The sequence below is a fragment of the Pholcus phalangioides genome, unplaced genomic scaffold (assembly GCF_987345545.1).
Source record: "Pholcus phalangioides strain wild (caught in Gottingen) unplaced genomic scaffold, Ppha-v1.0 ptg000022l_1, whole genome shotgun sequence".
In the NCBI taxonomy this organism is placed as follows: domain Eukaryota; kingdom Metazoa; phylum Arthropoda; class Arachnida; order Araneae; family Pholcidae; genus Pholcus; species Pholcus phalangioides.
This window is the reverse complement of record NW_028301615.1, coordinates 20391672-20405801: the sequence shown is the minus strand read 5'-3', so window position 1 is coordinate 20405801 and position 14130 is coordinate 20391672. Positions and strand designations below refer to the sequence as shown.

General features: G+C 35.4%; 1 protein-coding gene across 1 annotated transcript in view; it reads right to left on the bottom strand.

The window, feature by feature from the left end:
* The window catches only part of Pgk (phosphoglycerate kinase), a 23390-nt gene extending 9260 nt beyond the window's left edge, over nt 1–14130 (bottom strand). Inside the window, exons 1-9 of the mRNA XM_089250179.1 lie at nt 13659–14130; nt 13503–13553; nt 8021–8173; nt 7490–7634; nt 5652–5755; nt 5424–5543; nt 4509–4623; nt 255–511; nt 32–132 (exon numbers count right to left, since the gene is read on the bottom strand). Coding sequence (XP_089106305.1) covers nt 32–132; nt 255–511; nt 4509–4623; nt 5424–5543; nt 5652–5755; nt 7490–7634; nt 8021–8173; nt 13503–13553; nt 13659–13720 — 1108 coding nt within the window. The 5' untranslated portion in view covers nt 13721–14130. The remainder of the gene's footprint in view (nt 1–31; nt 133–254; nt 512–4508; nt 4624–5423; nt 5544–5651; nt 5756–7489; nt 7635–8020; nt 8174–13502; nt 13554–13658) is intronic.

Here is a 14130-nt window from a genome sequence, read left to right as displayed (position 1 = left end):
AACTCATAAAAGTGAAATAAAATCTACCTACCAATTATGGTAGTAGTGCCTTTGCCTGTGACTTCCACTACTTTATCCATAATTGCTTTGGTCCCATTAGCATAGTTTGCCCATTCAAATTTCCCAAGGGGTCTGGCAATTAACAAAAAAGAAAGAAAAGTGATGAAATGAAATGAAACACAAAATATAGTAATAAGCAATTAAATAATGAACAGATGTCCAGCATGAACTATTGAATCAAAAATTAACGTTACCCATTCCACACAATAATCTTTGCTCTTCCAACAGCTGCAGCGAATAGATCTACACTCTTTGGTCCACAATCTAGTCCCATCCATCCATCTGGAATGCCACTTTCAACAGTTGCTGTGTCAGTTTTAGCATCTTCTGCAAACTTATCACCAACTATGAAATCCACCGGTAAGTGCATCTGTACATTGTTCTTCTTGGCCTTCTCCATCAATCCACCGATTATTTTGAATCCTTCTTCATCAAAGAGAGAATTTCCTATCTGTGATATTAGAAAAACATCAAATATAACTTGCGTTAGCAACCAATAAAACAGTTGCACAAAGTTGCAGAGGAAATTAAATACAGTATTCATTTGAGTATAGGATGAGGTTTTTATATAATTTTCACTGTTTCAAAAACCTAGATCATCTTATAACATAGCTGCCAACTTTTGAAAATGAAAATTCGGGAGATTTTTGCACGAACCCGTATTTTATGCTAAAACCACTCCCTAGTAAATACGAAAGGGATTTTCCAAATAAAATAGGGATTTCCTACACATAAAAGTTAAAATATAGGGAATAAAATCCCTACTGAAAAACTGAAGTCAAATTAAAATAGGGATTTTACACACATGGAAGTTAAACTCTTGGGAATAAAATCCCTACACAAAAAACAAGTAAAATTGGAGGCCAAAAATCTAAAAAAATAAATATTGTGTTTAATCAGAAACGCTGTGGACAAACATTCTGCGCGAATGCCCCAAAATCATCGGAAGATGAAGGGAAAAAAGCGTCAATTTTTAAAGAACACTGACTTTTTGTGACACTTGCTTGATGTTTTTTTTTTTTTTTTCATTTCACATGAGTGATGATGGCAGTCTTTCCATGACCGATGTTTATGTCCGTAACACAACTTATACAAAAAGGAAAAATCGGCCCTTTACTGGAACGTTTGATGAAAGGAAATTCATCAGAATAAGTATCTTTAAAATTGATTAAATGTTTTTGCTTATCAGTATTCATGTTTTGTTATCACACATACGTAACTTCAACAAAAGAGAAAGTTTTCACCACATGCACGTCACTATAATCTTTAATTATTACCCAGGACTATTGGCTGCCAAGCTATTTCCCTGCACGATAAGACAAACAACTTTCTTGTTACCATCACATAGCTGCCAACTTTTGAAAATGAAAATTTGGGAGATTTTCGCGCAAACCCTTATTTTATGCTAAAACCACTCCCTAATAAATACAATAGGGATTTCTCCAAATAAAATAGGGATTTTCCAAACATAAAAGTTAAAGCGTAGGGAATAAAATCCCTACTGAAGTCAAATTAAAATAGGGATTTTACACACATGGAAGTTAAACCCTTGGGAATAAAATTCCTACGCAAAAAACAAGTGAAATTGGAGGCCAAAACTTCAATGATGTAAAAATAAATATTGTATTCAATCAGAAACACTGCGAACAAACATTCGGCGACCCCAAATCATCGGAAGATGAAGGAAAACAGTCAATTTTTGAAGAACACTGACTTCTTGTGACACTTGCTTGATGTTTTTTTTTCATTTCACGAGTGATGATGGCAGTCTTTCCATGACCGATGTTTGTGTCCGTAACACAACTTGTACAAAAAGGAAAAGTCGGCCCTCTTCTGGAACGTTTGATGAAAGGAAATTCATCGGAATAGGTATCTTTAAAATTGATTAAATATGTTTTTGCTTGTCATTATTCATGCTTTGTTATATCGCACGTACGTAACTTCAAAAAAAGAAATTTTGACCATATGCGTGTCACTAGAATCTTCAATTATTATCCAGGACTATTGGTTGCTAAGCCATTTCCCGGCACGATAAGACAAACAACTTTCTTGTTACCATCAGAGGGTTTGTAAAACTTCCTTAAAAAGGGAATTTCCCCATTTACGACGTGTGACGTCACTTCGAAAAGGAAAAAAAAGAGGCTTCATGCCCCACAAGAAATTCCTTAGGGATTGTTTTCATAAGCGGGGATTTTTTTTAATAAAGTAGGGAATTTTTAGGGACAATTAGGGATTTTTGTGATTTTCGTAAAAATTCGGGAGATTTAAGAACTTTTCGGGAGGTCGAGCGATGAAGCTAAAATTCGGGAGATTCCCGAAAAATTCGGGAGACTTGGCAGCTATGCCATCAGAGGGTTTGTAAAACTTCCTTAAAAAGGGAATTTCCCCATTTACAACGTTTGACGTCATTTTGAAAGAAAAAAAAAAGGTTTCATTCCCCTTAAGAAATTCCTTAGGAATTGTTTTCATAAGCAGGGATTTTTTTAAATGAAGCAGAGAATTTTTAGGGACAATTAGGGATTTTTTGTGATTTTCGTAAAAATTCGGGAGATTTAAGAACTTTTCGGGAGGTTGAGGGATGAAGCTAGAATTCGGGAGACTTGGTAGCTATGCTATAAGTGTGACGAAAGATTAAAAAAATGAATAGGGTTGCCAGATTAGAAAACTAAGAAAGGAAGACACCTGTGCGCCATAGACAGAGATAGACGTGAAAGTCTGGGAGGGAACACGATAATGGGGAGGGCATGAGGATGCCAATTCATATGTATGCATATACATGAGATTAATAGGCTTTTTTTTTAATGCTGGAGGAGGGGGGGGGATATGCTGTGCGTGGACCCTTAATAACTTTACTTTTCCCTGATTTCCACAATGGCACTATACTGACTAATAAAACAGACTTCATAATTTTTCCCAACTAAAACAACAGAACCGTGAAAAAAGAAAAGCAAAAGTAGAAAAATTATTGAAATCAATGACTATTCAGGGATCTCTGTCCAGCCAAAATTTTTCTGGTTAATTTTCCACACCCTTCACAAAATAAAAATTAATGAAACCATAAATTTGGAATTTCATTACTTTTGTGATAGATTAATTAGATTACTTCACTTCTTACAAAATTACTTATTTTTCACAAAATTAATGATCCTTTTCACAAAAATAAGGACTATTTTTACAAAAACAACACCCTACAAAAAAGTCTAGACAGACTTTTTGTAGGGTAAGTTTTATAGTACAGACTATTGGTAAATGCGAGTAGAAAAAAAAACCACTCATATCAATGAAGAGACATTTCAAAGAGTAAGTGGGAAAAAATTTCTTCAGGAAAAAAAAGAAAATTCTGAAAACCGGAAAAGTTCAATCAAAAACTTCAGCATGACTGTTTATCACTTTTAATGTCACCAGTTTTTAAATGAACTACTTTACTGCACAAAATTCCATTTTCAAGTCCATTTCTACATGAACAGTGCCAAAATAATTGTGTTCGCTTATTAATTATCAATACACTTATATCATATTCATACAAGGTTTGTTCAAAGGTATCGGACCATAATTATGCATCAACCAACAAAGGCTAGGGAGGCATGGTTTGGTACACATATTTAGACAATCCTAGTGTGCATGCTTGAATTACTTCCTGGTTGCAGAAGCTATCAGTTGCCAGCAGATGAGTGGGTGTGTTTTTGTTTTTGATAAAATGGCAAAAAACCCTGAATGCTACTGCATTAATCATGATGGAGCTGCCAATTGTGACGCAGAACTTCTCTGTAGAACTCTTTGGTGATGGATGAGCCATGTGGTAGGTACTTGTAATGAACCATACCAATGGTGTCAAAGGTCAGCATGAGTTTGACATTGCATCTCGAGGCCCAAATTAGTCAAAATTAAATGAATGGATCCAATGTTAATGATCCCCTCGAATGCAAGCTCTTTAGTCCTCACTTCGTTGATAACAATCTCATTTCTGGATGTTGAAGGCCTACCAGAACGTGCTTCACTCTCCATTGATGTGGTGCCCATTTCTTCATCTCTAAGGTCTGTTGAATCTTGCGGATTGTTTTCATCCAGGAATCACCAAGCTTCATACAAAATTTAATGCAGTAGCATGGTTCTTTTGTCACTTTTTAAAAAATTAAAATACGACACACACAGTGCTCACTTACACTTCCTCATTTATCTGAAGTCTGGCAGCTTGTGCAAGACAGAAAAAAAAAATTTCAAGAACATGTACACTCTAGGATCACCTACATACCTGCACCAAACCATGCTTCCTTAGCTTTACCTTTGGTTTGCACACAAAAAATTATAATCTGATACTTCTTAAATAAACCTTATATATCTGACTGTATACCATTTTGAAAATACTTATTTCACATGTTCAACAGAATTAAGAAAACAAACTTGATTAAAGAACAGAAAATCAAAAATTTAAAACCAATTTTTTTTACCTTCATGCCATTCAAAGCTTTCAAGAATGTGAATGCCATTCCACCACCAATCACCATTTCATTGACTTTGTCCAAGAGATTCTCTATCAGCTGTATCTTATCAGCAACTTTGGCACTAAAATAAAAATCAGTTAACAAATCCCTAAGATAGTCATATTTAAAAAAATCTACAATTCAAGAATTAAAATTTAGAATCGCCAAATTAGTTACAATTCATTGTCTCATGCAGATTCTTATGAGATGAGAATGTTCAGCTTTTTAAATTTGCTGACAGCCATTCGATTTGTGTAAGCAATTAAGAGGAAAAATACACAGTCTAAAAAAACAATTGGTATTTAGCAAACTGCAGCCTGCCGCTGATTTTAGAATAATAGTATAGAAGTTTTCCATTTCAGTGTTTAAAAAAAAATTTATCTGGGAGGGGATACAGAGATGGCAACATGAGGTAAATGTTGAAGGGGCTGAATGCTACACGTGTTGTTCATATATACAGGATTTAAATGTGCATGTACAAGGAGTAGGTAAGCATTGCATTGTTTATTCAATGATTGGAGAGGAGCTTAGCTCCCTCACAAAATAAATTTTGTGACTCTTAATAGCCTCAGCTACAAGTTCTTTCACTCATGTTGCTATTCTTTTTTAAACAAGATCTATGCAATATTCCTCCCAAGTAAATGGAAAAACAGAAACTAGGATTTAAACAAGTAACAGGGTTTAAGCTACAGTCGCATTTTTTACAAAATGCATACAGGAGGTACAGAACAAGTAGACATCCGACCATTAATCATTACATTAGCATTGCAGCATTTTGCTAAAGCTTTTCTCCCTAATTCGATTTTTTGCAAAAGGAATTTTTTATCTAGCTTAAACCCTGCAATATAAGTGTTTTCAATGCAATATGTATGAATTTCTTACCCTCCAAGGATGGCTAAAAATGGCCGTGTAGGATTATCTAGAGCTTTTGCAAAGTAAGTCAGCTCTTTCTTCATCAGGAATCCTGCTGCTTTTTGAGGGAGATCAACACCAACCATGGAGCTTTAAAGAGAGGGTAAAACATTATAGACTTGGTAAAAGCATACAAAAAAGAAACATCACAATTACACGAATCAACACAAATCAAGAATGAATGTGCTCGGATCGTACCTGTGAGCACGATGAGCTGTACCAAAGGCATCATTCACATAAACATCACCAAGCTTTGTGAGTGAATCCCTGAAAGCTTTCACATCCTCTGGCTTTGCCTTAACCTAGGCATATGAAATCGATTGGAGCAAATCAATATAATGCGAGGAAACACATACAAGATATCAATCTGATCACTAAGTTTTAAAATTGATTACTGACATAATAACATAATCACAAGATTACTTCTGAGATGACAGCGTTAATTAGGTAATTAAAGCAATGTGGTAGTCAAAGCGATTGATTTGGCAGATTTTCTCTGTGAAAAGTACATATTTCTTAAGTTCAAACATAATCACAGAGCTAGTGTTTGAGATGGCAGTATATACCAGGCAATAAACAATTGTGTTAGTTTACATGGATTTTAAGGAATGTGGACCTGATTACGACCACAAGGCATGTTAAATTTTATAAAGCTGTCCTCACACTTTCTTTTAAAAACCAAAAGATAGATTTTTACCCCCAAAATTAATGAATATTTATATGTATTTGCGAGTAAAATTACACCTTGACCTACACTAGTGATAGGTAAACTGCAGCTCGCAGCTGATTTTATAATAGTATAGAAGTTTTCTGTTTCAGTGTTAAAAAGAAAATTCATTTGGAAGGGGGATATTCTATTTTTTTTGTTTATGCAAAAATATAGGTGTAAGAATTTAAATATAAATTGATTTGAAAATGCATATGAAAAAAAAAGGAAATACACCCTAATTAATATGCATAAAGTTATCAAAATAAACTTATTTGCTTTCATATTTTGATCCCAAAACGTCTAGTGAAAAACTAGAAAGTTGGTTCGAAAATCTGGGCTTTCAAAGATGAATGGACCTTAAATTATTTTTTTCACAGATGTAAAGGATAAACCATTGTGTCTCATATGCAATGAAACCATGGCAGTCTTCAAATAATACAACATATCCCACCACTTCAGTTCTGAGAGCAAAAATTCTAATTATGAATCTATGTCACAGTATGTCTGGCCCACCTATTTTTTGGCCTGTTCCTAAAAAGTTAACCCATCACTAACCCACACAGTTAGGATTGGTCCCACCTATAACATAACTTTGAGAAATATTCTTTCTCACTTGCCAAGTTGCTTCTTGGCATTGCTTTCCATTGTAAGAAAACACCTGATGAATGTAAAAAGGTCTCTCAATAGAATTATTCTATTTATTTATTATCTTTCAAACTAAAAAGTAAATCAGCCAATTTGCAACCAAAACAAATTATCAAGACTATAAATTTTTAAAAATACAATGGTGCCTTGACATGCATTTCATGTTTCTAGAAGTCACGCTTATCATAAAAAACTCATCTCAAAGCAAACGTTTGAAATCTTTGAAAAATAGTGGAAATATTAACTTAGCCTATCCCAATTATCCTCAAAAAATAAATTAGCATAGTGTAATACAGTGGACGCTTGTTATAATGACCCCTCCATTCCTTCGAAAACGGATGTTATACTGGGTGGTTCTTATAAAGAAAAACATAGGACAGATGTTATATGAAACATTTTGGACTCATTCTATCAGTCATTGCAATGAAATGGTAGCTATATAACCTAGGGGTTGTTATAACCAGTATTGACCGCACCATGCAAGATAAAAGTAGTTCTACTTGCAACAAATTTTATGCATACTACTGTCCAACTATCGGTATCAACTAATTTGAGTTTTTATGTTAGAGAGAGAGAGAGAGGTTTTTTTTTTCATAAATAATATATTTTTTGCAAGTTGAAGCATTTATAACAATGTACAAGTCAAGACTTTCATCACAATAACATGTAAAATTATTTTTACCTTGGCACCACTAGCATCAACTCCTTTGCCTTCTTCTTCAATATGAAACCTTAGGTTCTCGAGAAGAATAATAGAACCATCAGCCGGACTTGCACAGGCTGCTTCTACTTCAGCTCCAACACAATCCTTCAAGAACAGTACCTCCCTGCAAGCAGGTATACAAAGATTGAAAATCTCAAAAAACTTCATCCTACTCAATAAATATTAAAATTTACTTTTTTTTCAGTTGTATCATTATTTTTTTAATACAAGATTTACATAAACATATTTTTATTCCGTAAAAACCACAAAACAATTGATTTTTGCAATGAACACTTTTACAACTATAGTTAACAAAACTTTTTCATCAATTCCTACACTAATGATAAAATACTTAAAAAAAACCTTTCATCAAATATTTAAAAATTTTTCGATTAGCATCAAAGTAGTTTTTAGAAATTTCAATAAAAAAACCACCACAATGGCATTGAAACAAATAATTCAACAAGGATATTATAAAATAATTTAAAATTTTAAAGATGGATCACATACTTATTCAGAAGCTCTTTCAATTTAGCAGCAACAACAGCCAAAGAGAACTCTTCTTTCTTCTGGCCATCAGGTCTTCCAAGATGACTCATCAGAACAACAGATTTGGCCCCTTTATCCAAAGCATACTTTATGGAGTCCAGAGCTGCAACTATCCTGCAAAGAAAGAGCGATAATTAATTTTCAAAGGAGCAAAAAATAAAATCTGGACTACTCTAGAGACATTTAAAGCTCAAGTTAATATAATAATTCAATGAGATTAGACTTCAAAATTTACTTTCTCATTTACTTCAAGCCAAGGCTGGACAAATCCTGGGCGCCAGGTCAGCTAAAATTCGTATTGGGGCCTGAAATTTTTTTTTGTGTGTAGTTACTGATTTGCAGACCGAGAGCAGCACAAAATGTTTGGAATTCATAGCAGCCTATCTGTCAACATGAAAAAGGGGTCACTGTGCCCGGAAAAAGTCACAAGTAGTATTATTTCGGACCTTCCCTGGATGAAAATTTTTTGGCACCTACATTTTGTTGCGATTTGTCCAGCCCTGCTTCAAGCTACTAGGTTTCCATTTGGTCCCGCTTCCTACTTTCCCCAATTTCTATTCCCAATGGGTTCCCAAAAAACTTCCATTCAGTTCCAGAAATAGATTCTATTGTGCTATGAAAAAACAAAGAATTCGCTACTGGCAAAAACAGATTTTCAAGATAAAATCATTTCCAGCCTGTCAAAAATTTACCACCCTGGCTCTAACTCAATTTTTCTACATGCTAAAATAACACAGAAGACTGAATAAAAATTTGATGTGTGGTCACTGAATTAGTTTCACCTAAAGAGCAATTTACCTATAAGTTACCTATAAAGGTACAGAATCATTCAATGTTGCTTGATTTAAAGTATCGACCCCATTCATGTCATTGAAAAACTATTTTCGTAAATCAACTGATGTAAACTATCCTCGTATATAAAATGACTTTTAAAGAAAAAGTTACAAGGGAATTCTGATGTAAAAGTTAGGGATACCGGATAAGAATATATTCTGCAAGGAATACTAAAGATGGGTCCACACAGTTTATGCTAAGATTACTTAGGGAATAACATGAACATAGAATATTGGTAATAAGTAGAGCTCGGATTATATGCACTAAAAAAAGTGACGAAATATGCTCTAAAAATATGCAAATATGCACTTAAAAATGCCAAAATATGCACTTAAAAATGCCAAAATATGCACTTAAAAATGCCAAAATATGCATTAAAACCCAAAATATATACTAAAAAATCATGAAAGTTTTAAAATGAATATTTTCCATTTCTTGGTGAATATTTCATTTACAAAAAATATCCCCCACATATACCTGCATATGCAAAAAACTTCTACACATTTTTTATTTAGGCATTTTTGATTTCTAGTTTGTTGTAGCCGCTCAGTCACAAAATACCAGTAATAAAAGAATTTCAACACTATTTCTGAAAAAATTGAATGCTTTTGACATATCTCCAGAAATAGCCTTAATAATAGAACACATAGATATTTGAAAAATACAAACATCTCTATTAATTCACTAAATTCCTCCTGCGGCAGAAAAACCGATGTTACAAAAATAAAGTAAATCTCCCCCCCCCCTTTAGCAGACACCTAATACGGCCAACTAATATTTTCCCCTTGTATATTAAAGTATACATTTCAAACCCCTGGTCAACAGCCACTCCTCTTTTACAAACAAATCTTTTATCCCGCCGGTGAACGCAAAAGAGAGGCTTTACTATATTATTGGTAATATTTGAAAAGTCATAAAAAAGTGATTACCCTTAAATAAACTTCCAAAAATATACTTATTCTGAAAATTCTTCAATTTTATGCACTTATATGCATTAATGCTAAAAAAAGCTAAAATATGCAAATGCATATAATCCGGGCTCTAGTAATAAGAAATAAAATATGTATTACTCTTGTAATACCCCCCCCCCCTAATCAATTGTGACCGCATAGCCACAGCCATCAGCCTCATGTTGAGAGGCATGGGCGAGCTTCTTTGATGTACAGGCACAAAACCAACCAACCAGAGAGCAGTGTGATCTCATTCAATTAGGGGCAGTTCAAGTATTACGTAAGCAAATTTTTAGTAATTTTTGACCCCCCCTCCCCTTTGTCAGCAAAATTTCGTCATCAGCTCTGCCCCTCTGAATCCTAATGCATATCGGTGGGATCAGAGACATACACGGGGGGGGGGGGGGGGAAGGGGGGTGCTTGTGCTAATCAAAAGTTTTTTTAATGCCAATCGAAATTTCGGAAGAAAATACTTTTCTATGTTATTATAATCAATTTCTGTTAGTTTCAATGTTATTTGAAGGCTATGAACTCAAAATTTATCTTTAATAAATTGATTGTGACCCACCCTCTAAGCCATATAATGATAAATAGCATAAATGCCTTTGGTCCGAGAACCAAATGTGGCCCCGGGAGTTACCTGATGCGGCCTGCCGTGCCCCATGGTATAATTCCAGAACATTTAAGCGATCCGTGACACATGTAGAGATCCTTGAGTAACATGTGACGTAGTTTTAGAGGACTTAAGTGGCCCCAGTGCAGTTCTACATAACTCAAGTTACCCGCGGCACGTTCTCAATTATTTAAGTGATCCACGGCATATAATTACGGATCACTTGAGTGATGTGTGATAGTTCCAGAGCATTTAAACGGCCTGGACACATTTCCAGATCACTTGGATCCGTGAAACATTTAGAGATCACTAAAGCGGCTCTGTAGGGCTCTTATCAATAGGGGGGGGGGAATGTTAGTTCAGGTGCCCACAAACTATCGAAAGGTTTTTCTCATTTTTGGGCATCGAGTAAGATGCCATTAATAATATTTCATATTTTCATAAAGGGTGGTTGATGAAGTAAGCATTATCCAAACTCCCCTCCCCCCCCCGTCATCAAAAGTCAGCAAATCGGAACCCCCCCCCCCAATCGATGCTGATGTAATACTTGAATGGCCCCTTGCATGGGAGCTCAACAAATCTCTCGAACAAAAAATTGAGTGGACCCAATTCGAAGGGAAGAATTTAAACATTTCTGTGATTAACTTTATAAATAACCACCATGTTAATAGTCAATTTCATATGCTGGCCACTTTGATATCTTTAAATTCCAAGAACATGTACAAAATTTGTCACATAACTCCAAGGGAATGATGAAAAACTAAAAATAAACCATGTCTGAAAATTATTCACTCTTAAAAATTTTTTTGTTGGTTGGAAGTTTCTATAAAGGACCTAATATTTTCCTTTGCTCACAGGGCCTTGACAGACTTTAATCTGCCGCTGCTCCCACTTGAGGGCCACCCAAAAACTGCAATACACACATATATATGCATGCGTCACGGTCAAAGTGTGACGAATTCCAACTGGCTGAGAGGTCTGGCCAAAGGCTGACAGTATTATTTTTTTCTTTCTGGTCTGTAGGTTGCATATCTGTCGTTTCTGGTTTGACAGTGGCAGCCATGTGGTAACCAGGGCTTGACAAATTGAAAAAATATTTAGGTGCCAGCTCAATTTCGTTAAGAGCTAAACATGGTATTTTGCTCAAGAAAAAAATAGTCCAAAAAAAGTTTTTCTTTCACTTTTCCCATGTTAAATGATGTAGTGCAATGAAATCGGATAATTTTGTATAACCCTGGACTTAATAATTAACAATTTAAAAATTTACTCCAATTCAGCAACCACATTTAAAAGCTAAGGCACCATTACTAATTTTCTAGTCACATAGGATTTGTCCAACTCTGGTAGTAACAAAGGTGCCACATTGGTCAAAGGGGAGGTATTCCCCCAACTGCAAACGTAGTGACAAAGGAAGCCCCCTCCCCCTTTCCCTGTAGGGCCACACACACAATTGTAAGGCTCTCACGATTATCTATTATCCTGTAGAGAGGCTTGCAACTTGGGGGGGGGGGGCAGACATGTCTGGTGCTTCACCAATTCATTAGAAGTTTTACAGAGGAATATGGACGAGATGCATATGTGATTTAGTATGTTAGGGCCCCAGACCAGGGGGAAGGAAGGGGGCTCATTCAACATTACAAGGCGGCACCAAAATATGTGCTTGCCTCAGCAGACCAAGCATCTAGTTTCTAGTTGTAGCCTTACCTGTGGGCATTCGTCATGAGCTTTTAATTTCTAAATCAATTAAGACGCTGCTCAAACCCATACTAAAAATACTAAAAATTAATGTGGGTGTCCAGAAACCCAGCTCCGACACCACTGTGACAAGGTCTACTAGGGGCAGATAAATATACAGTTCAGAAACTTATTGGTGAATGAAGGGTCCTATAACAAATCTTGCAAAACGAGCAATTGCAGTTGGTTTGTAGGACTTCATTGCTCTGTCCATGGGACCTTTGATGCTGTTAACAATTTATGAAAACACATGTTCACACGCCAAACAAATTCAACTTTTCAAATCATATAAGCAAATAAAAAGAACCCACTTAATTAGTAAATGCTTTCACTTTGTACGGAGAATTGGGATAAATTTTTGTTTAAGGCCAGCATTGCACTACAGTAGAGTCTCGAGAGCTAGAGGTTCCGGATAATCCGAGGTGGGATTTTTTTCAAATAGCTTTACATATTTGTTTTGTTTGTTTTCAATGGATACGAGTAATTTCAATTTCAAGAGGATCAAGTAATTTGTTTCTTGATCTTCAGTGAACAGTCATACCAGAATTTTCCACATGCCCTCCAATATTAAATTGATAATGTAAAAAGAATGTTTACATCGGGGCCGAGTGATATGAGGTCAGCTGTCAGTCTTGACAGATTTAATCTTAATGAACTAAACAAGTGGTCCTCAAAATGCGAATTGGCTCCTAGAAATATAAACAACTTTTGTCAGATCGCATCGCAAGGAGTTGGTGCAGCACGGGGTCTTCTACTGCTGACACACCACAGGACACATTTTCAATTTCAGCCAGGTCCACAAGTCACTAAACTATACTATACGTCATCAAAGAACTTGCCACCCATGTATAGATGATCCCTGCTGCAGTAATTCGTGCCTGTTCAGTGTTACAAAGAGAATGATTTGTTCTAAACTGTTCCTTAGAGCCAGGTTTTGAGACCCATTGATTTAAGAACAAAATAGGTGAGTAATGAGTAGGTACAAATACACGTCTGAGGAAGACCACCAAACAAGTCTATTTCTACTATGTTTGTGTTCCGATAATCCCAGGTGGCCTCGGTTCTGCTCACCTGATTATCGAGACTACTGTATAAAAGTTTTGTGAAAGCTCTTCGATAAAACTGGAAAGATGCAACCAATAAGAGAATCTGTTACATTCACTAGAATTCAACCAATATTGGTTGATTTGTTCTTAAAAGTTTTATAAAAGAACTGTTCTAAAACTTAAACCACGCAATCCCAGCCAAAGAGTCTTCTCCAGGAAAATCAAATATATATAACTAACACATTCAAAGTGGAAACTAAAATTACCTCTGAGGATTCGTTATGGCTCCATTCTTGAGGGGAACATTGAAATCCACCCTGGAAAATGAAACAAGACACGCGTGAATATAAACTATTTGTTGATAATTCAACACAATTATAAATTAATTAATTGCTTCGTTAATATTAAAAAAAAAAGATCACCTCATGAGAACTCGCTTTCCTTTCAGATCCAAAGAATCAATGCCTAACTTATTAAGAGCCATCTTATTATTGATACTCGCACCGACTAGGAACTAGAAAGAGAAACCCTCCACACGAGCGACGACGTGACAAGATCACACTTCGGAGCCAACAGCACGAATGACCTTCCCTTCAAAGAAACAAGGTGACCGCCAAATTAAAAAAGCAGAACAAATTTTTCGTGGCGGGACAAGATTGAGAAGGTCTTGTTGCCACCCGAAAAGAAGCCGGTAACCAAATAAAATAAAAAAATTAAATTAATTTGCATATTAATTTTAAGAGAAAAACTTTAAATTAAAGTAACTCATGTTGTTTTTTTGTTTTTGTTATAATTTTCACTTTGCGTGGATTTTCAGATGAAGTTACCGGATTCAGAAAATTCGAAATGAGGATGCACTCTGCCTTCGTGGCGATGGCTCGCTTACCTCTATTT